General features: G+C 54.3%; 1 protein-coding gene across 1 annotated transcript; it reads right to left on the bottom strand.

The window, feature by feature from the left end:
* Window positions 1-27,295, bottom strand: ZNF185 (zinc finger protein 185 with LIM domain; the record flags this gene model as incomplete). Its single annotated transcript, XM_084213083.1, has 30 exons — window positions 27,249-27,295; window positions 20,405-20,478; window positions 19,966-20,101; window positions 19,312-19,371; window positions 18,387-18,425; window positions 18,127-18,201; window positions 17,880-17,948; window positions 17,306-17,386; window positions 15,879-15,962; window positions 15,019-15,057; window positions 13,841-13,924; window positions 13,388-13,462; window positions 12,612-12,692; window positions 11,313-11,381; window positions 10,735-10,818; window positions 10,490-10,534; window positions 10,063-10,146; window positions 8,895-8,978; window positions 8,391-8,474; window positions 8,102-8,209; window positions 7,250-7,351; window positions 6,782-6,856; window positions 5,812-5,961; window positions 5,193-5,303; window positions 4,864-4,959; window positions 3,778-3,855; window positions 2,669-2,737; window positions 1,527-1,607; window positions 633-735; window positions 1-99 (listed from the first exon to the last, which is right to left on the bottom strand). Exons 2-30 carry the CDS (start codon window positions 20,427-20,429, stop codon window positions 1-3), a joined length of 2,370 nt encoding a protein of 789 aa, XP_084069209.1. The 5' UTR covers window positions 20,430-20,478; window positions 27,249-27,295.
* Window positions 27,296-27,431: the final 136 nt, after the last annotated feature.

A 27,431-nucleotide genomic window follows, 5' to 3' on the forward strand; every position in this document is an offset into this window, starting at 1 on the left:
CTAGAAGAGCTTCTCATAGCACTTGTCACAGTGGACAATGTCCCGGTGGATGAATATTTTATCCAGGAGATCTCCCATTGCTTTGTGGCAAATTCCACACTGCCAAAGGGAAAAAAAAGACGTTGGACAATGAGCAAAACCCCACACAGGAACAGCAGAAGGGAGGGGGCAGAGGTCTCTGCATCATTTTATTAAAAGGTGAAGATGCAACCTTTGAGGCTGCACTTTCCTACAACGGCCAAATGTCCCTGCAGGCCTCTTCCTCCCACACTCCCCATCCCTCCCACCCTCCCCACATCCCCACACACTTTCCTTGGAAACCCTGCAGGGTTTGAGGATTCAGCCACCTCCACCAGAGCACAAAGAGCACAAAGCAGCAAGTCTGCCCCAAGGACAGTGGGGCAAGAACATGAGGGTGTCCTGAGGATGCTGCCAATAATAAAGAATTCTCCTTGTTCTAACATTTATTCAAGGACCTGAAAACCTTCCAGGAACACCTCTGTGCCCTGACTGTTTTTGTCCCACTGTGAGGTAAGGATTTGGCACACCCTCTAAAAGCCTGGGGATGGAATTTGCAGGAAGATCCCTGCTCCCAGCCCTGCCATTCCCAGCAGACAGGCACTGGGGCTTACCCTGAAGCAGTACTCGTGGCAGTGGATGTTCAGGTGCTCTATGATGATCTTGGGGCAGTCTCGGATCTCCCGGCTGCAGTAGCTGCACAGGGGCTCGCTGGACCTGGGAAGAACAGGACAGTGGATGCCTCTGTGATGCTCTGCTTCCAGTCCCAGCCCTGGTGCCAGGGTTTATCCCAGCCATCAGCACTGCTGTCCATGAGCAGCCTGCTCCTGCAGGTGTGACTGTGTGACTGACAGAACAGGGGACTGTGCTGTCCCAGGGTGCCCCACAGCAGTGGGGCAGGACAGATCTCAGAATCCTACAGCTGTGGAATCATGGAATGGTTTGGGTTGGAAGGGCCCTTAAAGCTCATCCAGTTCCACCCCCTGCCATGGGCAGGGACACCTTCCACTATCCCAGGCTGCTCCAAGCCCTGTCCAGCCTGGCCTTGGACACTTCCAGGGATCCAGGGGCAGCCACAGCTCCTCTGGACACCCTGTGCCGGGGCCTCCCCACGTTCCCAAAGGAGAATTTCTTCCCAATATCCCATCTAACCCTTCCTCAGTCAGTCAGAAGGCATTCCCTTTTGTCCTGTCGCTCCAGACCCTTGGAAATATTCCCTCTCTATTTTTCTTGCAGGCTCCCTTCAGGCACTGGAAGGCCACAATTAGGTTACCACAAAGCCTCCCAGCTCCAGGCTGCACAACCCCAGTTCTCTCAGCCTTTCCTCACAGGAGAGGTGCTCCATCCCTCTGGTCACCTTGGTGGCCTTGGAGTCCATGTCACTGTATTTCCACTTACTGTGCTGCTGTTCCACAAGCACACCCCAGTGTCCTCAAAAAGCAAACCTTACAATCATTTCTGATTGAGAATTTGATGAACCTGCCCAAGGCAGCCCCACCCTGTCCTACCTGTGCAGGGGAGCACTGGACAGGTAACTGTGGTGGCTGTAGCTGCTTCTCTCCAGGTCACTCAAATCCACAAAGCTGCCACTGTGGAAGGAAGGAGACAAATATCAGCACTTGGCAGTGATATGTGGGAAGAGATTTTTGGATGGAATCATAATCCAATGATTTGGAATATCCTGGCTACCTGTTTCTTGGGGAGAAGGTCCTCCAAGTGCCTTCCCAGGACGCAAAGAGGAACCTTTAAGTACCCAAGAGAGGAGTCTCCAGGCAAAACTCCCCTGGCCTCACAAGGGCCCTCATGTTTGTACCTGGCCCCTACAAATAGCAGCTTTTCCTTGCTAAAACTCCAAATCCTGCACTACAAGGCAGGAAAAGGCATGGAGCACATCCCTGGTTTCACCCCTCATCCAGCTGAGTGTTCCCTCTCTGCCTGAGTTTCTTGGATCTTTGGCTTATCTGTGGCTGCTGCCAGCAGCTTTGCTGAGCTCTGGGACAGGCTGCAGGTGTGGGGAGTGTAGTCAGCTCCCCCAGGGAAGCCAGCAGAGCGCTGAGGGAGGATAATGCCTGCAGGGAGCCTCAAACTGGTGTGAACTGGTGCCACATGACTCTGAGGTGATGTGCATGGGGCCAAATCCTGCTCTTGTCATGCTGGGACCAATGTGGAGCAGCTTCACTTGAGCAGAACTCAAAGAACTGAAGACTGAACCTTGAAAATGGTACAATTTAACTTTTTAAACTCATATAATGGAAGTTTTACCCGTGAGAGCCCTCACCCTCCACATTCTCCTCACGCATTCCAGTCATTGTTTACAGGTGCATGGTGAAGTGCCAAGCCTGCAGTGTGGTGTTTTCACCCACCTCAGAGACCACTCCAGGAGGAGCTGGCCTGTCCCCTGGGAGTAGTGGGACATGCTGCTGTCACCAGCACAGTGGGAGGAGAGGGCAGGACCCCACAGAGCAGAACCTCCCCTCCCAGTAACCCCCCCGGGCTGATCAGCTCCAGCTGCTCCCTCCTGATGGGATGTGTGAGGCGGCAAAGCTCTGCACGCCGCTGTGACACGGGTGTGACACACGGGTGTGACACCTGGCAATGACACCGGGTGTGACACCTGGCAGTGACACCGGGTGTCCCCAGCGCTCCCTACCTGCCGTGGCGCGGCGAGGCTGCAAAGCCGCCGGTGTTCACGTACTCCTTGACAAAGAGGATCCCTCTCCTGGGAAAACGGGAAGCATTTGCATGAGAAAAGAGCGGCTGGGGCTCGGGCAGGGACCGCGTGTGCCCCGGACACGGAACGCGTGCGGGAGGGGCTCAGAGCAAGCGGATGCTGTTGTTCTGGGATAAATCCTGCACATCGAGCATTGTTGCTAAACACCAACTCCTCTAATTACCCCACCAAAACAAATCGAGTTAATTGGAAAGAATGGGACGGATAATGTCGCCCTTTCATCCAGTTATGGGTTTGAGGGATAAGTCTTTCGCAGCTCCCGTCAGGATTAGGCACACAATGGGCACGGGGAGAGCTCCCAGCCCATTACCACCGAGCCCTGTGGCACAGCGGCGCTTCCAGGGGCTGCTCTGCCGCTGGAATATCTCCAGTGTTTTCAGCCAGTGTGTAAACTGCTGCTGCTTGGTTGGGGATATTTTTACCTCCCTTGCATATTCCTGCCTTTTTCCAATCCCAGCTCCAGAATTCCATGCTCCCCCCTGGTGCAGCTCTGTGCAGGTCGAGGGGAGCCCTGTGCCCCCCCACTCTCAGCCTGCAGCCCTGACAGGAATTAATAAGCCTTTCTCCATGGTGCATTTCTACTGCTGCCTAAAAGCTGGGATTAATCCTCCCTTCTTACACTAAGACCTGTCATGGCTAAGGAAAGAAATCTCTTTTTTTCCCTTAAACTGAGCATAGGCTCTTTCTACATCATGGAATCATTAATGTAGAAAAAGACCTTCAAGATCATCAAATCCAATCATCAATTATTGCCACCACTTTGGTCACCACCCAACCCTGGGGCTCCAATCCCCTTCCCCAGCTCCTGGATATGCTCCAGCCCTCCGGGTCTGCCTTTTGCTGAGGAGCTCAGAACTGACCCCTGGATTCCATGTGGGACCTCAGCAGTGCCCAGCAGGGGGACAGTCACTGCCCTGACCCTGCTGGCCGCAGTGGGTGACACCAGCCAGGTGCCAAAGCTGGAAGTCCTCACAAGCAGGACGGGCCCACCCTGCAGCAAGGGCATTGTGCTCCCCTCGGTTGTTTACCCGGCAGTGCTGGAGTCAGGCTGGTACCCAGAGCCGTGGTGGGAGCTGCAGAGCCTCTCACTGGAACTGGAGAGGAGCCTGTGGAGAGAGGGAAAAGTCTGTGAGCCATGGCAGGATCCAAACTGGCAGCCAGGAGAGCGGCTGCCGCTGCTGGGAGGGCAGATGGACAGCACAGCCCTTTGCCAGGCCCTGCCATGGACCAAACCAATCCCTTTCTCCTTCTACATCTGCCACGGGACAGAGATCCTGTCCTGGAGAAGGGATTTGGGGGTGTCTCACTTGTAGGGCCATGAGCCAGGAGATCCAATGAGATCTTCCAATGAGGATGGGCTGAGTGAGTGGGAGCCTGACTGGGAGCAGCCAGGGGGAGAAAGGGCACAGGAGGAATTGCAGGAGATGGGAACATTCCCAAGGCCAATGGAACTGTCCCCAGCTCAGTAAGCTGAAGGATGAATGCAACAAAACTATGGAAAACAGCTCTGTCCATCTGCTCAGCAATGAGACCTGGAATGAGGCTGACCTTTCCTGGAGCCAGTCCAAGGATCTTGCGCCTCCCTTTCACCCCCAAAATGACTCCTTGTTACAGACCCCTCAGCCTTGCACTGGTGGCTGCAAAGAGCACCTGACAGCACATGGGTGGGCTGCACTGCCAGGAGGGACTGCAGGGGCCCAGGACAATGGTATTCCATACTGGATGCCTCCTGCCCCTTCCAACAGCCTTGTTTGGGAGCAGTTCTGTCACTTAACCATTGACATTCTGGGGACAGTGGCCCTCTCTCTTTGCTGTGATCCCTGTTTTCCTGTAGCAAAGTGCAGTTCCTGGCCAGGAACCAGCTCCCCATTCTGCTGTCCCTCTCTTCTGGCCTCCCACACAGTGAAAAATCTCCAAGGATTTTTCTGGATGCATCCCAGACACTCTGCTAGGCAGCTTTAGCTAGGAATGGCTTAAGAGCTGGTCTGTGCCTCTGGATCATACATCCACTCCCTGGAAACCAATCCTCCCTCTCAGCTCTTGGCTTTGCCTGCTGGCTCCTGTCATAAATTTCTGGGGAATTTCCCTCGGAGCCCTCGTGACTCCCCGTTTACCTGGAGCTGTTAGAGTTTAAGCTGTCCATGTAGAACGGCACCCTGTGGCTTCTCTGGGACATGGACATGGTGGGATCTCTGGGAAGGGAGTCGTGGCTGGGGAGAGGAAGTGGAACAGTCTCAAGCTCTGAGTTTGGGCACCTGGGGGATCCTTACACAGAGTGGGAATCTGGGCTGGAATCTCCCTGCTGGGCACTGACCCCTCCCATGGCACACCCCACCTTGCTGACAGCCAGGGAATCAGCAAATGGATCAGGACACAGGGCCACTGAGCGAGTGTGGCAGTGGGGAGTTCCCTGGTTGGGAAGGGATCCCAGCCCTGGACTCACCGTCCTGCAGGGGGGCTGAAGTCCCCGTGCCCCCTGGCACTGTCATACCAGCTGCTCCTGGGGCTGCTGCTCCCAGAATAAATGCTCCCTTTGGGATCTGGGCTGGGCCTGCTGGAGACACAAAGCCCTGAGCACACGGCACTGGGAATCCCTGGAGTCCCCACACTGGGCTCACAGTCACTGCCAGGTTCTGGCACTGCCAAGCCCTGGCACGGCGTGCAATCCCCGTCCCTGAAAGCATCCAGAAATGGTGTGGATGTGGCACTTGAGGCTGTGGCTTGTTGGTGACCATGTGACACAACTGATGGTCACAGAGGCCTTTCCCAGCCATGAGAACTACACGGTTCCATGATGCACTCCCCCATGCTCTGCCCCTGTGCTCCACAGGGACAGCAGGCTCCAAACCCAACACCTGAGCAAAGCCAAAGCATTCCCAAATGGATTGCCTGGAGAAACTGTGGCTGCCTCATCCCTGGAAGTGTCCAAGGCCAGGCTGGATAGGGCTTGGAGCAGCCTGGGACAGTGGAAAGTGTCCCATGCCAGCAGCTTTCCCTGTCTCTGCATCCTAAACCCTTCACCTCCAAACCCTGATGCCCAAACCCCCTCCCCAAATCCTCACCTCCTGGTGCTGAACACCTGGCTGTCCACGTAGCCTGGAATCCTGTGGCTGGGCACGGAGCCCCCGAAGGATTGGCGTTCCTGGAACAGTGGCACGGGGGGCTGGGGCTCGTGGGCACTGCCAACACTCTCCTGGGAGATGAAGTCTGACCTGCTGAAGAATTAAAGCCAGTTTGACCATAAAGCCAAGGGGTGTCTTTGCCCTGAGCAGCTCCCACGAGTGTTGAGGGTCTGCTGAGGGTGGATCCTGCCACTTCCTACAGGGAACAGGGAGAAATGGGGCAACATGGTGTCAGTAGAATCACAGGATCAGGGAATTCCAGAATCCCAGAATGATTTGGCTCAAAATCCCACCCAGTGCCACCCCTGCCATGGCAGGGACACCTCCCACTGCCCCAGGCTGCTCCAGCCCCAGTGTCCAGCCTGGCCTTAGGCACTGCCAGGGATCCAGGGGCAGCCCCAGCTGCTCTGGGCACCCTGTGCCAGGGCCTGCCCACCCTCACAGGGAACAATTCCTCATTCCCAATCTCCCATCCAGCCCTGCCCTCTGGCAGTGGGAGCCATTCCCTGTGTCCTGTCCCTCCATCCTTGTCCCCAGTCCCTCTGCAGCTCTCCTGGAGCCCCTTCAGGCCCTGGCAGGGCTCTGAGCTCTCCCTGGAGCTTCTCCTCTCCAGGTGAGCACCCCCAGCTCTCCCAGCCTGGCTCCAGAGGGGCTCCAGCCCTGGAGCAGCTCCGTGGCCTCCTCTGGACTCTCTCCAGCAGCTCCAGGTCCTTCTGATGCTGAACTGCAATAATTCCTGTGGGAGGGCACTGCAGGGCTGTGCTCCTCCCAGAGGGAAAGGTGGCACTGGCAGAGCCTGCATTGCTTCCTGAATTCCCTAGGCCAGGAAATGAGCATTTGGATGCCTTGGGCAGGGCAGGAAGGAGAGCTGGAGGTGTGTGAGGGATGTGCTGGTGCCCCAGCTCCGTACCTGTCCCGGCAGGGCTCAGACTCATTTTCATGTGGAATCTCTGGAGCTGGGATGCTGCTTCCTCCAGGAACAGAGCTGGACCTGCCAAGACATGAGACCTTTATGGTCTGTGGAAGCACCCCGAGCACAGAATTCCTGTGGGATGGAGATGCAGCCTCTGGAGAATCTCCTGCCTCAAGGAAAAAAATAAACCTGCAATATCCCTGCATGGAAATGTGCCAGATAGAATCAGGAATCACAGAATTGTTTAGGTTGGAAAAGCCCTCTGAGATCATCAACCACCCAGCACTAACTCAAGTCCTCAAATAACCCAAAGTGATGTGAAAAAAAACCCAGATGGAAAATCCAGACCTCTTAAGAAGCAGGGCTGAAAGGAAGGACCCCAACCACAGCACCTTTAGTGCCTCCTCCAGAGCCCCCTGCAGCAAATTCCCCACATCCTCCCACCAGGAAAAGCAGTCCCATTACCATTCTTGCCTTCTTGCAGTGCTTTCCTCACTCTGCACACAGGATGACATTCCCATGTCCCTGTCCCTGCTCCCAGCAGTGTCCTGGAAGTGCAGCTCAGACCTGGGGAAAAGAACACTCTGCTCACCCTCTGACTCCAAGGTGTTCTCACTGACACACCTGGGAGGGAGCCCAGTTTAACCAAGAGCCTCAATTCTTTCAGTTTAGGTGGAAAATATGGACAAAAGAAAGGAAATCAGTCCATAAAGCCCTCCCATGTGGACATCCAGCCCTGACTGGGGAAGTTCAAAACCAGACCCAGAATTAGTATGGAGCCCAATGCCAAATTTTATTGCTTATTGTCTCTCCCTAGACACCCTCTGCTCCCAAATTTAAAGTCTAGGAAGCAACTCCTGGCAGTCCAGCTGGACAGGGTTAGATGGCTCCAGCTAAGGAGGATCTTTTCTCCCAAGTTTTGCTATAAAACCATGGTAAAAGGTTCATCCAGTAGAAGCAGCACTAGAATCAGGTACCAGAAGGCCCCAAGTTGCACTAGAGGAGGTTTAGGTTGGATATTGGGAAAAATTTCTTTATGGAAAGTGTTGTCCTTTCCATTTCTTCATGGAAAGTGTTGTCAGTTCCTGGAAATGTTCAGGAAATGTATGGGTGGGGCATTTGAGGCTGTGGGTCAGTGCTGAACGTGGTGATGGTGCTGGCTGATGCTTGGATGTGATCTGAGAGGTCTTTTTCAAGCTTAACAATTCCATGACTCTCTGAAAAGGAGAACCTGGGAGGAAATTTATCAGCAGGGGGGAAGATGCCCAAGGAATCCCCTCATCCCACAGAAGGCAGGGGGAATATCCCATTCCTTACCCAGCCCTGCTGGGCTCAGTGGGATCCTTCAGCCTGGGGGGCTCTGGGGGGCTGTCACGGCCAGGAGCTCCTTGTCCCCTCTCAGTGAGGCTGACTGAGTCCAGAAACCTAAACCAGAGGTCCAGGATTGGGAAAACCCATGCTGGGATGGGCAGAAACCCATTCCCTGGAGAGGAGCAGGCCAGGAGTAGGAGCCAGTTTGGCCAGAGCCATTCCAAACATCCCAAATCACCAATCCCAGACATCCCAAATCACCAGCCCCAGACACCCCAGTCCCCCCAGTCCTCACCTTGTCTCATCCCAGTAGGGCTGGTGGTGGGATGGGCCCTCAGGATTCGTGGAGCTGCTCCTCTCCTCATAGCCCAGGACAGAGCTGGAAACCAGAGGAACACCCATCACATCCCTAAAAACTGGCACCTGGATCCTGGCACTGCTCTGCTCACCAGGCCAGCCTTGTGCCAGCCCTGGGGTTTCTCTGGGACAGCCCAAATCCCTGTGTTCCAGCTGCTCCCAGCTCCCTGCTGCTGCTGCAGCATCCCTGGATTATCAGGGAATTGAAAGGGAGTGACTGACCCCACTGAGAGCACAGGAGGAGGAAAAATCTGGAGTGCTTGGCTGCTCTCAAAGGAGATGGAGGGGGATACAACACAAAGCTCTTGGTTTATTTAAATCTCAGTTGTTTCCATCCTTGGGAAAAAAGCAGGAGAAGGAGCCTCTTTCTGTGCCTGCCCATTCAGGGTTCCCTTTATGCTCAGGATTGTTCCCACACCCACTAAACTCACCCTGCTCTTACCTTTTAAAGGAATATTCTGTGTCCTCAATGTGCACAGGGGTTCTCTCAGTGGAATGAAAAGGGACATCAGACTGCAAGTGTGACCTGGCAAAAAAACAGGGAATTTAGAGCTTCCAAAATTTCCATGGGATTTGTATGGAACAGAAACACTGCACTTTGTATCAGCCCAGGAAAGAGGAAAGAACTGTCTCAGAGAACTGATTTTCCCTCAGAAAAACCCATTTTCAATCCTACCCAAGAGGAGGAGAGGCTGGTGGTGGAACTGAGGTGGTTACTGGGATTAAATTCCCACACATCTCTGTACAGGAATTTCCTGTCCTGTCCCAGGATGGAGCAGAGCACAATAGGAGTAACTTTGGGGAACACATTCCTACATCACCAGCAGCAGCTCCAGGCCGTGGGATCCTCCTCTCCTCAGCTCAGGGGCATGAATTCATTTCACAGAATCCAGGAATCATGGAAAAGTTTGGGTTGGAAGGACCTTAAAGCTCATCCAGCCCCACCCCCTGCCATGGGCAGGGACACCTTCCACTATCCCAGGGTGCTCCAAGCCCCATCCAACCTGGCACTGAAACCTGCTCAGCTCAATGCTCTTGTTGGGCCAGTACAGGGAAATGAACCCCAAAATAATGGACAAGGGAGGGAAGGAGCTCCCACAGCAGCAACTCCTCCCTGACCATGCACCCCTGGCAATGTCAGGGTAGCAAAGGCTCAAAAATCCTGGGGGATGGAGGCACTAAAGGCAGTGCTAAGGCTGCTGGATCTGCTCCCAGAATCCCAGGGGCTGAAAAACCCCTCTGGGTTCAAACTGTGCCAAATTGTCACCTTGTCCCCAGCCCAGAGCACTGAGTGACACCTCCAGTCCTTCCTTGGACACCTCCAAGGATGGGGATCCCAGATCTCCCTGGGCAGCCCCTGCCAATGCCTGACCACCCTTTCCATGCAGAAATTTCCCCCTGAATTCCCAGGCTGCTTCCTTGGGAAGAAGTTGTGTAACAGTGAACAGGAAGATGCTGCTCCCACTGTTTACCCACACAGGATTTTCCTTTTCCAGTTGCTTTGTTGCCCAGTTTGGATTCTAATCCCAGCTCTACTCATGACAAGTTGCTCATTCCCAGCCCAGCTCCCTCTGGAAGCAGAGGGTGCCAGCCCCAGCCCTGTGTCACACCTGGTGTCCCCCTGGGAGGACTCGGAGGGACGGAGCAGCTTCTCCGGAGCATCCCCAGGAGTGTGCCAGGAACCAGAGCTGGACCTGAGAGAGAAGGGGGTTGGTTGGTCCCAGCAGGAAGCTCAGCAAGAGGAGAACACCAAGAAGTAAGAACATCCACCACCAGGTTTTCCTGGCTCCAGTGGAACATCTTTTCCTCCCTCCTGCTTAGCCCTGGGAATTTCCTGAAGGGCTGAGCCCCAGATCCAATGCACTCATTCTCGTGTGAGGAAAGCAGCTGGAAGAGCCCAGGCCTTTTGAGCTGCTGGGTCAGGCCCACCCTCCTCTGCAAGGGCTGCTCCCAGAGCTCATCCAAAGGCAGTCCCAGGTCAGGAGAACCCCCCCTCCACCTCTAAAACAAAGGAGAAAAACAGAATTTTCCACTTACTCAGGTGGGTAAAACCCATTCTTGGCTTCTGTGTGCTCAGCAAAACTGGAAAAGAGAGACACAGCCTGAGGAATGTTCTACAGTGGCTTTCCCCTGCATTTCCTAGAGGAGAGAGCAGTTCTACAAAGCCCATATGGAATCTGTTTTTCCACCAGTAAATATCCATTCCAAGATTCCAGCCAGCTCCAGAAAAACACCTTATGGATTGTGCAGTGCCCAGGTCAGGGATCCCACAGTGACTCTACCTTCCATTTGTGGAAGCCCTGCTGGCTCTGGGGGCCCCTTCATCCCATGAGAACCTCTCAGGCTTTTCCTTCAGAGTTTTGTCACTAGAAAAAAAGGAAAATCCCAGTGAAAATGGGACTTGTCAGCATTTGTGATGTATCATCTAGAGAAATCTGCTGATATTTGGTTGGGGAACAAAATGGGGTTAAATCTCTCCATCAGGATGGGCAGGGCTGCATTCCTAAGCCCAAAGGGTCTGACTGCAGATCACAGATCATGGAACCATGGCCCAAGACCAGCAGGAGCCACCAGGCAGCAAGGACCAGCACAGCCCTTGAGGAGGGACAGCTCCAGGGAATGGCAGCGGGAGGCAAAGGAAGCAGCAAAATAAAGGGAAATGCAGGGAGTGGAGTGCTCAGGGGGGAGAATCCCAGAGCAGTGAGGGGAGGGAGGAGATCTCTGCCAGGCTGCAGCTTTGCCAGCAGATGCTGCTCTTGGAGTGCAGCCCAGCCTCCAAGGGCTGGGGGACACCAGGAGCAGGGAGCTGCTGCTCCCCAGCAAATCCAGGGTCAGCAGCACAGAGCAGCCCATTCCTTACCCATCTCCACCCTGGGAAACTGTTTCCAAGGAGAATTTCCCACTCAAATCCTGTCTGTCCTCACCATTCCTGCAAGGAAAAGAGCAGGAGTGTGAGGGAGGGGAAGGAGGAGCCACAGGAGCTGCACAGAAAGGGCTGCAGGTCTGGATTCCAGTTCCCAGCATTCAAACTGTGGCAGGCCCTGGCTTCCATCTGGGATTGTTTCCTCCCAGATGTTTCTGCCCCTTCCCTGGAATTCCCTGTGTGGTGTTTGCTGTTCTGTGCTGCTCCATGAACATATGGACACGGATGGATGGACAGCTGGACAGGTGGGATGGGCACATGGACATGGATGGATGGATGGACAGGTGGGACGGAGATGGATGGACATGGAGGATGGACAGGTGGACATGGTGGACATGGATGGATGGACAGGTGGACATGGAGGATGGACAAGTGGACATGGATGGATGGACAGGTGGTACAGAGATGGATGGATATGGATGGATGGACAGGTGGACATGGTGGACATGGATGGATGGACAGGTGTGTTAGATATGGATGGACATGGATGGATATGGATGGACATGGATGGATGGACAGGTGGACAAGGATGGATGGACATGGATGGATGGACATGGATGGATGGATTGGCATGGATGGATGGACAGGCGTGTTGGATATGGATGGACATGGATGGACATGGATGGACATGGATGGATGGACAGGTGGACAGGGATGGATAGACATGGATGGATGGACAGGTGGACAAGGATGGATGGACATGGATGGATGGACAGGTGGACATGGATGGGCATGGATGGATGGACATGGATGGATGGATGGACAGGCGTGTTGGATATGGATGGACATGGATGGACATGAATGGATGGACAGGTGGACAGGGATGGATGGACATGGAGGATGGACGGGTGGGCATGATGGACATGGATGGATGGACATGTGGACAGGTGGGGTGGATGCACAGGTGGAACTCATGGTAACGGGGCTGGAGGTGATCACCTGCAGCTCCACCTGTACCTTGCAGCTCTGGAACGCGCTGCCCACCTGGACAGGGGAGGTGGAGATGGACAGGTGGACATGGATGGAAGGACAGATGGACACATGGGATAGATGAACAGGTAGACATGGTGGACATGGATGAATGGACAGGTGGACATGGATGAATGGACATGTGGGATGGATGGACAGGTGGACATGTCCTGGAGGATTTTGTGTCTCCAGGGAACCCCCAGGCAGAGCCGAATTCCCCATCCTGCCCTCGGGATCCTGAGGCTGCTGCAGGCCCTCCAGACCCACCTGATTTCAGCAGAAGTGGAGATTGTTCCCAAAGTGTCACTCAGGGATGAGGATGTTTGGCTCCTGCTGCCTGGTTTGGGGCTGCAGGAGAGGACAAAGGACAAAATTGTCATTCCTGATCAAACCAGCTCCAGCTGCAGCAAATCCACCCTGCACTGGAGTGTTCCTTATGGGAATGAAGAAAATGGGAATGAATCACGACTCTTCTCAATCCATTCACTGGCAAAGTCATCTTCTCAGAGCAATTTTAAATTAAAAGCACAGATTTTGCCAGGAATTTCCACTTTCTACCAGTAAAAGCACCAGGACAAGGGCAGCAGCCAAAGTGCTGTTTGCAGTGAGAACTATTCCACCTTTTTTATACACCAGGCATGGATTCAGTCAAAAACCTTGGAAAACAACTAAAAATTATTCCCTTACACCTGTTTGGTAAGAAAGAGTTCAGCTGGATGGGGCTTGGAGCAACCTGGCACAGGGGAAGGTGTCCCTGCCCACAGGGGTGGGACTGAATGGGCTTTAAAGTCCTTCCAACCCAAACCAGCCCAGGATTCTACATTTGGGTTTTTTCCTTTTGTGTTTTGAGCCCTTCTATCAGGATATTGTCACATCCTGCCATGGGTTTCAGCCATAAAACCTTTATTAAGGGCTGTCTGCATCCAGGAAAGGATTCCCATGGAAAGATGGATTTGGTTCCTCCCCTTTCCCAGAGTGGTGCCCACAGAGGTCTCTGACCTTCAGCCCAAACTGTCCCAGCCTGGCTGTGCTGGAGCTCCTACCTGGAGGGAGAGGCTGCTGCTGCCTTTGGCTCATCCCAGGAAGACCCAGGGCTGGTTTTTCTTAGCCCATTAGCACTGGCAAAAAAAAAAAAAAAAAAGAGAGAACAAAATAACAAATCAGCAAAACATTAACCCAGGTGATTTTTAGGAGCTTCTCCCATGGGAGCACAAATGCTGCTTTGTGCCCACAGCTCCTGTGCTGCTTCCTGAGCAGTGTCCCTGTGCTCTGTGGCACTGCTGTCACTCACATCTGCCTCTCTGCTGCAATACCTGGGTTTAGAAACTGATTTTCCCCATTTATCCCAGCTGGAGCTGCTTCTTTCCCCACTGTTTCCTGGGAGGTCTCCTTTGCAAACCCTCCCTGTCTGGTTGTGTTTGGACAGCTGATAAAAGCAGTTACTCCCAGAGCTGGCAAAGCCTGGAATCAGACATGCCACCCTGAGGAATGAGTACCTGCTGCTCTCCGGAGCAACCCTGGATGAACCCGGCACAGCTGGACTCCTCCTCTGCTGTCCTTCCTCCTCTTCTATCTCAATTCTTTCCACAGGGAGAAAGAGACAAATGGCACATCATTTCATCTTTTCTGTAGCTTTCCAGGCAGTTTATCCCTGTTTTTCCCCAGCCAGGATTTCCCTGGTTCCTGAGCAGGTTATTGCTGCTGCTCCTGCTCCCTGTGCTCCTGCTGAGCATCCCAAGGGGCAGAATGCAGCCAGGTCAGGGGGGTTTTCCACACAGCATCAGCTGAGTTCTTGGATTCCAGAGTGTGGGAATTGGAAAAACAGAAACTTCCAGAGACACTGAAGGGTTTGATCTGCAGCCTTGGGAGAAGCTTGGATTGATGTAAAAATACAACACACAGACATTAAACAGAAAAACCATAAACTTATGCTTCTATAGTTGTAAATAAGAATATGCCCTAAGTAAGAAACTGTATTGGGTAAGATGGTGAAGGGTTTATAGTGTAGGGGTGTAATTGTGTAGAGTAAACCAAGAGTTTAGATGTTATAATAGAAGCATATGTGGGCATGTGAGACAGAAGCCCATTAGGCAAAACTATCTGCAGTGCAGCAAGATTAAATAAAAATGACAAGTTAGAAAAGCAAACTAACCCTTGTAACATCTGTTCATTAGATTAGGAAGTTCTATATTGTCTTGTAGCAAAGAACTTGTGACTACTCTTGAGCCATGACTGACTACTTACTCTTTTAAGATCTCACAGCCTCTGAGACTGTGTTTAAGTTGTTCTTAGCTCAACAATAGTCCCATCCCTTCATTACTAACAGTGACAGTGATACCAGAGGGAGCCCTGGGCACGTTTCCCTGTCCCACAGACAGCTCTAGGAGGGAGATGCCTGAGGAGCATTCTCCTGGCTGCCTGGAGCAGCTTCCCAGGAAGCAGGGAGGCTGTGGCTGAGTCTCTTCAGTTTCAGGCTGTCCATCACCCAAAGCACCATCAGGATTGCATTCCCAGTTTTTCCAACACTGTTTCTCCCAAAAAATCAGTGAGATCCAACCCCCAGGATCCTTTTTCAAGGAATTGTTCTTCCTCTGCTGTGAAACTCCCAGGATCTGCTATCCCAGCCTGGTACATGCACCCAGCCCCAGCAGTGCCCCCTGAGTCCAGCACCTACCTCTTGGCAAACAGGGGTGGGAATTCCTGTGTTGGGCTGCTGTGGAGGAAGGGTTACGGAGCAGTTAAAGGATTGGAGGGAAAGACACTCCCTGGGGAGGGGTAGAGCCCACCCCAGACTCTGCCCCAGGAGTGCAAGGTCCTGTCACCCCTCTGGGCAGAGCTGGCCCCAGCCAGGGGTGTCACACCAATGAAATAAAGCAACAAAACTGCAGAGAGCAGCTGAAGGACTGAGGCTGAAAATGGGACTCTTGATTGCCTCAGGGAATTCGGGACCCCCATAGATTTTCTTTTCTGGAAGTTTCATCCCTCTCAATAAGGAATAATTGGAGGATTTCCCAGTTCTGCAGAAACCTGCAGATACCATGGAATCATGGAAAGGTTTGGGTTGGATGGACCTTCAAGATTTTCCAGCCCCACCCCTTCCCACTGTCCCAGGCTGCTCCCAGCCCCAGTGTCCAGCCTGGCCTGGGGCACTACCAGGGATCCAGGGGCAGCCCCAGCTGCTCTGGGAATTCCATCCCAGCCTCTCCCCACCCTGCCAGGAACAATTCCCAATTCCCAATCTCCCATCCATCCCTGCCCTCTGGCAGAGGGAGCCATTCCCTGTGTCCTGTCCCTCCATCCTTGTCCCCAGTCCTTCTCCAGCTCTCCTGGAGCCCCTTCAGGCCCTGGCAGGGCTCTGAGCTCTCCCTGGAGCTTCTCCTCTCCAGGTGAGCACCCCCAGCTCTTCCCTTGTAGGGAAGGAGCTCCAGCCCTTGGAGCCCTTGTGCCCTGTCCATGGCTGCTGTGTTGGAAGGCTCCCTTCAGCTGCAGCTCTCCTCCCCTGGCTCCTGTCCCTGCCAGCCCCTGGACACTCACCCGTTGCTCTTCTTGGCGGCGGACAGCACGTAGGCGCGCTCGCGGCCGGCCGAGCGCCGCAGCACGCTGTTGGCAGCCTCGGTCCTGGAGGGGAGGACAGAGCAGGGAGGGGCTCACAGCCTGCTCACCCCGCTGCTCCCGGCTGCCTGGAGCCTTGGATGGGCAGGGAGCAACCACTGCAGGCTGGGCTAACCCTGAACGAGCTGCTGCGCTCTGGGGAGCGGATTTCATGGAATGGTGGAAGGGTTAAGGTTGGGAAAGGCCTTTCAAATCACCCAGTCCAACCGTCAGCCAGCACCACCACCATGGTCACCATGGCCACGTCCTCAAGTGCCACAGCCGCAGGCTTTTTGAACACTTCCAGGGATGGGGACTCCACCACTGCCCTGGGCAGCTGTGCCAGGGCTGGACCATCCATTGCAGACCTGGACTGTTGCAGTATTGGATTCCATGGACAGAAAAATGGGACATGGGTTCTGTGGCTGACACTGCATGGAGTCTCTGCACTGACCTGGGTACTACCACGTGTCCCAAGTGAGAAAGGATCACTGCCAGGGATCCAGGGGCAGCCCCAGCTGCTCTGGGCACCCTGTGCCAGGGCCTGCCCACCCTGCAGGGAACAATTCCTGCCCAATATCCCATCTATCCCTGCCCCTTGGCAGTGGGAAATCAGAAATTCCCTCCGTCCTGTCCTGTCATCCCTTATCCAAAGTTCCTCTCCAGCTCTTTAGTGTTTGGACCCCAGGGGACAATGACAAATTTTCCTTTGTACAAGTCTTGTGGCTGAGGAAAAGGGACCTCAGAAACTCCATCAAAAGCAACGACGCTGAAGCCAGAGAGACCAGACCTGTTCCTGTTCCTGTCCTGTGCCCCATCCCTGGCAGTGCCCAAGGCCAGGTTGGGCACTGGGGCTTGGAACAGCCTGGGATAGTGGAAGGTGTCTCTGCCCATGGCAGGGGTGGCACTGGATGGGGTTTGAGGTCTCTTCCACCCAAACCATGCTGGGATGATTCTCTGATTCTATTCCTGGTGGAAGGACAGCCCAGCCCGGAGCTGCCCTCGGGTGCCAGTCCTGGAGTGATCCTGGCTCCGGCGCACCGCAGTGGGGGGAGCTGGGCTCCTCCCTCCCGCCTGTTTGTGCATCTCCATCTTCCCCACGGACACCAGGCAGCCCAGGGATCCCACAGCCCTTCCCAGCTGCCTGGGTAACTGGGCCGTGCTGTCAGGCTGCATCACGTCAGCATTTTAATTGCATTTTGTTGGGAGCGCGGTGGCCCGTGGGCAGAGCGGGGCTCGGAGCAGGGAGAGCTGGGATTATCCTTGGATTGCACCCAGCCCTGAGCCCTGCCTGGGTCCACCAACCCTCCAGCATGCTACAGAACTTGTCACTGTCCCTGCAGGAACATGGGGGCACCTCCAGGTCTCACCTCTTCTTATGCTCATCCGGAGAAAAAGGCACATCCTCCTCCTCCCCATCCACGGACTTCTGCCGGACGTTGTACGGAGCTCTGGGGAGGGAGGGAAGGGAGAGCCAGGGTCAGGGAATTGCTGCTGTGCCTGGGGCAGAGGCAGCAAGAGCCAAACAGAAGTGAATCCAAGGAATTGGGTCAGACCCTGGAAGACACCTGTATTTTCCATAGGGGTGCACAGGTCCCTGAAGGACTTTTGTCCTTAGTCCAGAGGTCCCAAGCCCATTTTGGATCAGAGCCACGCTCTGGGACACAAAAAGCTGGGCAGGAAATGCCCACAGTGCTGCCCTGCCTTTCTCCAGGCTTCAGGAAAGCTCCAAACACCATTCCCAGGCTGCACCCTCCATTCCTGCCTGGGGATGAAATCCCCCCCATACAAAGGCTGGTGTCAGTTCAAGGAGCACCTCCTGGCCCACAAAGAGGCGGCTCTGGAACCACTGGAGTTTCCAGTGGAAGCTCTGGAAGCTCCAGGGGCGTTCCCAGCGCTCACACTGAGCAGGGACAGGAGGAGGTGCTCCCTTTGCCCACTCACAGTTTCTTGTAGTCCTCTGTGGTCATCCTGTATCCGGAGGGGGAGCGGCTCTGTCCCTTCAGGGCAGTGCTGGGGGGACACAAACCACGCCTGGGAATGTGACCTTCCCATCCCTCCCCACCTCCATCCCCAGGGAGTGGGACCACAGTGTAGCCCCAAATTTCCCCACTCTGGCTGCAGGGAATGCTGCTCAGTTGGAGAGCAGCATTTGCTCCTTCTCAGGAGGGCACAGGGGACACCCTCGTACTTTTTCTGTGCTGGGCTGGAAGGTGAAGGATCCGGCGTGGACGAGCTCTTATCGATGGTCCTGGTGAACACCCCCCTGGGGAGGGAAGGGACATCTTACATAAAATGGAAAATGTTGGAGCCAAGTTCAAACAACAGGGCTGGCTCTTGACCCTGAGCACTGGGATGTTCCCAGCTGATGGAACCCAGGAGGGAACATTTTCTGCTCCTGGTCCAGTTCTCCTCCCCCTGGAGCCCAGATCTCTCCCATTCCATACCCACCTGATGAGATATCCAGACTGGGGCTTGGGGGCAGAGGACCTGTGCAGAGAACAGACATCAGGGAGTAAAAACCATGGGGAAAAAACCAGCAGCAGCACCAGGATTGAAGGGGAAAGTTCCATGTGGATGTCAAACCAAAAACCCAGCTAAGCAGGCCTGGAGGCATCCCACAGCTGGATTGACTCTGGAGGGATGTTTTCAAATGAATAATCATCAGAACAAGCTCTATAGAAGATTTTTAACAGGGAAAGTGAATTTTAGAGTGAGCCAATTAATATTAGCCATGCTGGCAGTGTTCTCTGGCCCAGGTTGGTGGCACAGGAGGGGGAAATCAGCTGTGATGGAGATCTTGATTATTTTATCGCTGGAGAGCAACACCTGCACTCCCCAACTCCTCTGAGGTGCATTCCCAGGAGGCAGCACAGCATGGCTCCTCTGGAGAGCACCAGGAGTGGGGGGAGCAGCCCCAGGGAAAGGGAAGCAGGGAAGTGCTCAGGGGAGAGGGCAGAGTCTCACACAGGGCCAGGCCCTTCCCGTGAGTTTCAGGATATTCCTCCAAGCTCCTGGAGACCCCTCATGCTCTGAACCAAACTCAGCCCCACCCAGGACCCCCCCTGCCCTGAGGAGCCCCTGCTTGGAGCACTGAGGGGCTGCACCAGCAGAGCAGCTGATGTCCCAGCCCAGCCTTGTGCCATCAGCGGCTCAAAGGCTCCATTCCTCTGAATGAAAGTCATCCCTGCACCCTGCTGCACCTCTCAGGAGCCAGTCCCTGCTCTCTCCGAGGTGAGACAGCCCTGGGAGCAGGGCTGTGCCCAGAGCTGTGCTGGCAGCAGGAGCTGAGGGGGGCACACAGCGAGGTGAGGGCTTGCACCGAGCCCAGCAGACAGGAGAGCAGGGAAGGGGTGGGAAGGGCCCCTGGAATTACCTGTCCTGCTGGGGAGCAGCGGGTTTGGGGGCTGTGGGTGCCCCACGAGCCTGGCCAGACCTGAGGGAGCAGCAAACACAAGGATGTGGTTAACTGATTGCTGAGCATGGGTTTGGAGAGAGGGGAAGAGAAGAGGGATTTGGAACTGGGTCTGTTCCCAAGTAAAGAGGAGCTGGAGGAGACTGGTGTGACATCCTGGCACAGGGCATGGTGTGACATCCAGGGAACTGCTTGATCTCTGCCTCTCCCATCCTAAACTCCCTCCAGGCCTCCCCTAAGCTTGTCACTCCAAAGCACAATCTGGCTTCACAAAACTTTGGAGCTCTCCTGAGCCTCCCAGTCTGTCTGTGCTGCTGAATTCCAGCTCCAGCAGAAGACACTTGTCCGAGCTTCTGCCCACCTTGCATTTATCAGAAATAAACAGGAGCAGCACCTCCTTTGGCAGTGCCAGTGCCTGGCACCGGGGGCACCCCAAAACCTGTCCCAGCACATCTTATGCAGCTGCAGACGGCGGTGCCTGGAGAGCCCAGAGCCCCGTGAGCGTTTGGACAATGCCCCCGGGCACAGGGCGGGATCTCAGGGCAGGGGGTTGGATCAGTGATCCAGCTCGGGGAATTCTGATGGGGAAAGGGAGGGAGAAGGAAATGCTCTTACGAGGGACTGCTCTTCTCCTCGTCCGAGTCGGAGTTGTGGTGCTGGATCCAGCTCTTGTCCCCCCGCAGGGTGGTGCGGACCTTCATCTGCCGGATGATCCTGCGGCGATCCTCGTCCGTGGGCGGGATCAGCCCTCCTGGGGAACAGCGAGACAGGGAAGCACTCACAGGACCCCGGGCCAGGTGGGATCCAGCCCAGCACGGAGCCCTCTCCTCTCTGCCAGAGCTTCCAGCGCTGGGTCAGACTGTCCCAGCTCTGGTGGAAGATGGAGACGTGTCCATCCAGACCTGGGGATCAGCATCCCGCCGGATCACGGAGGTTCACTCAGAGTTTCACACCTCACTGCAACACCTCCCTGGTGGCCTGTCCCAGCAGGGACATTCCAGCAGCTCCAGCTGGGCAGGGGAAACAGAGGAGAACCAGGAGAGGAAGGAATTACCTTTAGTGACGCCCAGGGACATCATGGTCTCAGCAGCACCTTCCCTTCTGCCACTGCTCACAGCCAACAAGGCCCTGGAAGAAATGGAAAAGGGGATAAGCAAAATATCAGCTGTGGTATAAAAACCTGGCAGGCAAGGGAGAGGAGAGCCCAGCAGTGGCACAGCAGTGGTGACACAGCAGTGGTGGCACAGCCAGAGGATGGGGAGGCTCTGGCCTTGCACCAGAGCTGGGATTCCTCCCCATCCATGTACCTGCTGCATGAAAAAAAATCAAATCCAGCCATGCCAGAGGTGTTTTTCCAGATCTGGGAGGAAAGTGGTGGATGAGACCTTGCAAAAGTGCCCAGAGGCACTCAGATGGGCCAGACCTTCTGGAGCCCACAGAACTCCAAGGATCCTGGAGTACCCTTGGGATTTGTGTCAGGTGGGATGAGAAGCACCCAGATTAATTCAGCACCTGCCTGGGTTTGTCAGACATGGTTCTGTTCTGTTTGCACTCCATGGAAGATTTTCCATAGAAGCTACAGGACTAGCTTTGGTTTTTGGAGGAGAAAATCCCACATTGAATCCCAGAATGGTTTGGGTTGGATGGGACCTTAAATCTCCTCCAGTTCCAAACTGGCAGGGACACCTTCCAGCTTTTACCACCCCCAGTCTTCCCTTGCCAAAACTCTCTCCTGGATTCTGGAATGACTCTGCCAGTCAGAAATAAGAAGGCCCAACCCTCTTTGGGAGAATCTGAAAGGAGGTTGTTGTTCCCTGCTGGTGGGCCTGTCCCTGCAGTATTCCTGGGAAGCCACATGCCCAGAAGGAATGCTGGGTGCTGATCTCATGGCACTGGGCTTGGCAAAGCCTCCTCCCCTGGCTTGTCTCAGCCAGGGATCTGCTCACTGCTCATCCCCTGCTCTTCCCATCGGGACCATGAACAATTCCCCAAGGCTCCTCTCCCTCTGCAAACACTCCCAAGCATTACATCCGCCCCTGTGCCATCCAAATATGCCACAGGCAGCTGATATCCCAGTGTTCCTTCTGGTATTTGGAAGAACCTGTGATTTATGGTCTAGCTCATGGCCCTGGTACATTACATCCCTTATCTTTATCCGTGCTGGATAAATGCAACTGGTGGTCAGCTTTAGATACCAGCCTCTGGGATGGGGCACTGGGATGTCCCAGGCAGCAGGAGATCCATAAAAATGGTTCATTTCCACTGGCAAAGCATCCAACATGAGCCACCCAGCACAAGAGATAAATGTCCTCTCTGCAGAGGAGCAAAATCCCAGCAAACTGTGTCCTCAGACTGCACACTGCAAAGGGAGCTGCTGCTTAAACCCGTGCTAAGTAACCCAGAATCCCATTTCCAAAGGCATGGAACACCACCAAGACAACACTAACAGGTCCTTCCCACCTCTGGGAAGCCCTGGGGCTCATGGGCAGCTTTGTTGAGAGCCAGGTTTGAGATCATCTCGATCCCCTGGTTTGGGATCAAGCCTGGCTGCAGTGTCCCACTGAGGACATTCTGCAGTGCCTCACCCTGTGAGGAAAGCCATTCCAAGCTATTTAATGAGGAAAGCAACTCCAGGCTACTTAATAAGGAAAAGGGAGCTGGAACCTTGTTTGGATGTCAATGTTCAGGGGCTCAGGGGCAGAACCCAGCCCAGCCCAGCTCTGGGGCACCGTCCAGCCCAGCTCACGGACAGAGCCCAGCCCAGCTCAGGGGCAGAGCCCAGCCCAGCCCAGCTCAGGGCAGAGCCCAGCCCAGCCCAGCTGTAGGGCACAGCCCAGCCCAGCTCTCCCCTCTGCACACTCCCTGGGGTCCCTGCTCTGCCTCAGCTCTTTCAGTGCCCTGGAGTTTTGGAGCAGCTCCAGCACCCCAAACTGCTCTCTCATCCCCGGCAGGGAGTGTTCCCTATGGATCACAGCCCGTGGATGAACCAGGGAGCACCTCCAGGCCCTGGTGGGGGGTGACCTGTCCCTGCCCAGCCATCCTGTCCCATCCTGTCCCTCTCGAGTGCAGGGACAGCCACACCAACTCTTCCCTAATAAATTCTACAAGTGCCTGAAATCAGCAGGGCAGTCCTTAATTGGAAAGGATCTGCTTTCCACGGAAAGCGCTTGAACAGCTCTAATTACCCTGCAGGAGATGAAACACTTGCTGTTCTTTCAAAGCTGATGGCAGCTCCTCTCCCCTGCTAGCCACCCTCCTTTGGGATGGCTCAGCTGGGACTTTGAAATGTTGAAAACAAAGTTCAGCCTGCAGTTTGTAGGGCACCTGGGGTAATGGCCCCTTTGTGCCTGACAGCACCCTGTGTGCTTTGGGGTTGAGCTGGATCTCAGCTGGACCCAGCTCTGAGGACTGAAGGAATGCCCTGGGAAGAGTGAATGGAGCTGCTTAGATCCCAGAAATCCAGCTCTCCTGGAGCCCCTGGGTGCCCTGAGACCCCTGAAGCATCCCTGCAGGCAGGGCAGCCCCAGGCCCAGCTTCCAGCACTCCTGCTCCCCGTGTTTCACTCCTGGCCCTGGGTTAGGATGCCCCAAGCCCCACACTCACCTTCCCATGCTGATCCCTGTCTCAGCTCCCTTGGGGACAGGAGCTCCAGGTCCCTCTGCTGCCCTCCCTGTCCCTGCAAGGCCTCGGTGGCACTGGAGGACCTGGAAGGGCCCTTCCAGCCTCGGTGGCTCTGGGACTCCTGGACAAGGAGTGAAACTCTGGGTTCCTCACACAAAGGGCATCCCCAGATGCCAACCTGTGCCCTCACCAGGCTTATTTCCCTCAGCCCAAACCACGGGGCATCACTGATGGTCCCAGCTCTGACGTGATCCCGTCCTGCCCGCGGGGATCCGGGCTCCGTGGTGACCCAGGGGCCACCCAGGGTGACCCAGCAGCAGCTCCAGGCTCTGCTCCCACCAGCTGAGCCAGTGCTGGAGCGCTCCAGGAATCTGTCCCCTGCCCCTGGCTGCCAGCACAGCCTCGTTTCCCCAGGCCTGGGCACTGATGGAGGCTGCAAACAGCACCCAGGGCAGTCACGCGGAAAAACCTCCTGCTCCGAGGATAATTGATGCCTGTTCTGACCTTCACAAGCCTCAAATTAAAATGTATTGAAAGCCTGCAAGAGGTTTGAACCTCCTTCCTTTGAGCCTCCTCAAGCCTGCTGAGGGTTTTGGCCTCCAGGACTATCTCCAGGCCAGGTCCCCACCTCCATGTGCTGCTTCTTTTTTTTTTTTTTTTCTTCTAAGGTTGGGATTAAATGTGTGAGATGGTATTTTTTGTTTGGACTTAGATGTTTATTACCTTTTATTTATATTACTTTATGATATTTATGATTTATTATTATATTCATTATTATATTACATTATTACTTATTTATATTACTTTATTTTATATTACTTTTATATATACTATTTATATATATACACTATTTATATAGTATATTATTTATATAGTATATATACATCCTATTTATTATCTATATAAAAGTATATATATACTTTTATATATATACTACATTTATACACATGTATATTATATTTATAAGTTGTGAGTTTTATAGTACTTTACTAACAAACTAAAAAATGGAGTTGTATTTTTCTTTTTATAAGGCTTTTTAAGGAAAAACTGTCTAATTAAGAAATGACACAAATTATTTTTATTTTTAACTTAGCAGCTAACTACTTGTGGTTTGTAATGTGGACTTTTTATCTAATTACACAATACTACTTAAACTCAAGAAGAAGAAGGTGAAGAAGAAGGACTAGCTACTGCTTTAAATCTTCTATTTTGTTATATATATTATTATATTCTAAAGTATTAAGTTTTCTGCTATGTGATACAACACACTTTTATTCAAATTTATAATCTCAATTTTATCATTCCATTTTGGAAGCCTTCTCCATGGCCTCAGGTCAATGCAGTGCTCTCTTGAGGGTCAGTGCCTGGCAGCACAGAAAGTCTGAAGCTCTCAGCACCCAGGCTTCCAGCACCGATCTGGTGTGGCCCTCAGCAGCTGGAGCCCAGCCTTTGCACACCCACGGGAAGGAGGCTTTTCCTTTCCCTTTGGCACAGGTCACCTGGCCCGGCAGGCAGCTCCAGCCCCCAGCACTGCCTCCCGAGAGGACACAGACTCGAATTTCTGTGCACCAGCCGAGCCCACAATGCAAACCCTGTCCCTGCTCTGCCCTGATGTCACCCGACACCTGATCTGCTGAGAAGGGACAGCAGGAGCTGGAAGGAGCCCTGCCCACCTTCACCCCGGCCAGGTCCACTTTAACCCCTGCCAGACCCACCCCAGCCCCTGCCAGACCCACCCCAGCCCCTGCTGGAGCAGCACCTGGGCCAGTGGCTGTGCCATTTTTAAGCCAGTCATCTTAAAACTGGATTTAGTTCCCCTCTGAGCTCTGCCTTGAAGCACTCCTGTTCCTGGGAGGGATGGACATTCCTGTCCTGCTGTCTGCTCCTGGGGGCACGAGGGGCAGTGGGAACTCACACCTGAGGATCCCAGAGCACCTCCTGCACACGGGGGCTCTGTCTGGAGGGAGAGGTTCTCAGGGAGCCTCTGAAGGTCCAGACCCAGCCTGAGGCCCTGGCACAGGGTGCCCAGAGCACCTGGGGCTGCCCCTGGATCCCTGGCAGTGTCCCAGGCCAGGCTGGGGCTTGGAGCAGCCTGGGACAGTGGGAGGTGTCCCTGGCATGGCAGGGGTGGCACTAGATGGGTTCTAAGGTCCCCTCCCAACCCAGACCAGTCTGGGATTCCAGGTTTTAGACAATGCTCAGCTGCTCTGAAGGACGAGATTTTTATTCCTGCCTTTCCCTTTTTCCAGGCAGTGACTCTTTAACACTGATGCTGTTCCATAAACATTGGGAATATTTAAGAAGCACCAGGAGATTTCTAAAGTCAAGCTATAAACAATCAGGAATTCAATAATTGAAACAGTCCAGGCAACCTTCAATCAAACATTAAATCCACCCTTCTGGGATTGTGCAACACAACAGCTCATGCCTGCCTGGTCCATGAGCCAGAAGCACTCCCAACCCCAGAGTCCCTGAGGCTGGAGAAGAGCTCTGGGATCAACAAATCCAACCTGTGTCTGATCCCCAGCTTGTCCCCAGCCCAGAGCTCTGAGTGCCACCTCCAGGGATGCCTCCCTGGGCAGCCCCTGCCAAGCCCTGAGCACCCTTTCCATGGGGAAATTCCTGTGGTGTCCATCCTGAAGCTCTGTCCTCACCCCCCTTGTGGCTGCAGCAGAGCCTGGGGGCTGTGTGGGAGCTCTGAGGAGCCTCATCCCAGCACCACATTCCCTTGGGATCTTCCCTCCATCACCTGAGGACAGTGAAGGTCTCTCGTCCCCTGAACTTGGGAAAAAGGGATTGAAGCCTTCAGCTGGAGAGGGGAATCCTGCCCAGACCTCACAAACAGGAGCAACACAGACCCGTTCCAGACAATGTGTGAAAAGCTGCAAATGCCCACTTGGAACTTCCTTTCATTCACTCACAGCCACACATCCCACAAAAACATCAGATCCTGTTGAAGCTGGAGCTGCTGAAGTCAGGGAAGTGTGGCACGAAATTCCTGAGCCCTGCGGATGCTCCCGGGGCTCCCGGCAGGACCACCCCCAGCACGACTCCCCCCTGCTACTGCCAGAAATTCTCGGGTCGTTTTCACCATCCTGGCTGCGCAGTTTCATTGCTCTAATTACATGGAATTAATTCCTAATTGCTCAGCTAATTTCTGGGTTTAAAAGGAAGGATGTGCAGGACGTTCACCACACCCACACATTGCTGACCTTGAGCCTTGATGTCCAAAGATGAAAGGGAAAAGGAAGGAAAAATGGGTTTTGTGTCAAAGGTGGAGCTTTGTGTTTGTGTCACTGACCCAGAGACAGAGCAGGACAAAAGCTCCTTGAAGCCACATGACGTCACAGAGACACCACAAAGTTTTGCCAAGAAAACAAAACTTTTTTTTTGTAAAAGAAAGCTGAAATCTGCCACTTGTGGAAATTGGGACTTCCACTTAAGTCCTGGTAAATATTTTTGGGAATAAATGTACTGAGTCATTGGCTGGATGAATAAAATAAACTGAGTTTATAATAAAAGAAATGAAATATCCTAAACAAAACCTCCTGGTCCAGCTGAGGAGGAAGCACATCCCTGCCCAGGTGAGCGCAGCTCATCCTCCTGTGTGGGGTCTGTCCTGAGCAGGGCTGGGACAGGGAAATGGGGATGACATTCCCTGGATGAAGCAAGGACAGAGGGAGGTGCTCTCTCCTCTGTGCCAGCTCTGCCACTCCTTCCCAGGGTGCTGATTTCACACTGATTCGGGCAGAAACAAAACAAGGCAGAGCAGCAGAGAGGGAGAAATCTCTGCCTGCAGCCCCTGTGTCCCACGGGAGCCCTGGCAGGGAGGGGCTGGGGAGGCAGGAAGAGCTGGAGCTCCCCCAAAGCTCTGCAGAGGCTGTCGGGGTGACAGGATTGAATTTCCCCGGAGTTTTCCGGACCCTGCCCACAACCACACCTGTCCCAGGGAGGGCACTGCTGTGCCCCACGCAAATCCAAAGGGGAAAAGGGCTTTAGGAGGATGTGGAGCCGTGGGCAGGGAGGGTATTTGAGATCAGACAGGTGCAACAAAGCCCCAGAGCCAAAGCTCAGCCCCACCTCGTTCCTGCAGGAGCCCCATCCATCCCTGCAGAACCACGCTTTGATCCGAGACACCCCTGAACAGCCGCAGTTCCACGGGGCAGGAGGGTTTGGGTGTCCCGGGGTGTTCCTGGCAGGCCAGGGCAGCCCAGCCCTCTGTTCTCCCCCGGCTGAAGCAGCCCCGCTCCCGGTCCCGCTCCCGGTCCCGCTCGTACCTGCGGTTCCCGGCGCGGAGCTCTCCCGGCAGCGGCGGCTCCGAGCGGGCCTGGCGCGGCTGTGGCACACCTGACCCCCACCTGCCGAGAGGGCCGGCCTCGGGAAGCCAAGCCTTGTTTTGAGGAGGAGACTTGGGTGTGTTTCGCCCTGCAGGGGAATCAAACAGGTTTCTCCGTTCGGCG

This window comes from Fringilla coelebs, assembly GCF_963513975.1.
Source record: "Fringilla coelebs genome assembly, chromosome: 11".
Classification (NCBI taxonomy): domain Eukaryota; kingdom Metazoa; phylum Chordata; class Aves; order Passeriformes; family Fringillidae; genus Fringilla; species Fringilla coelebs.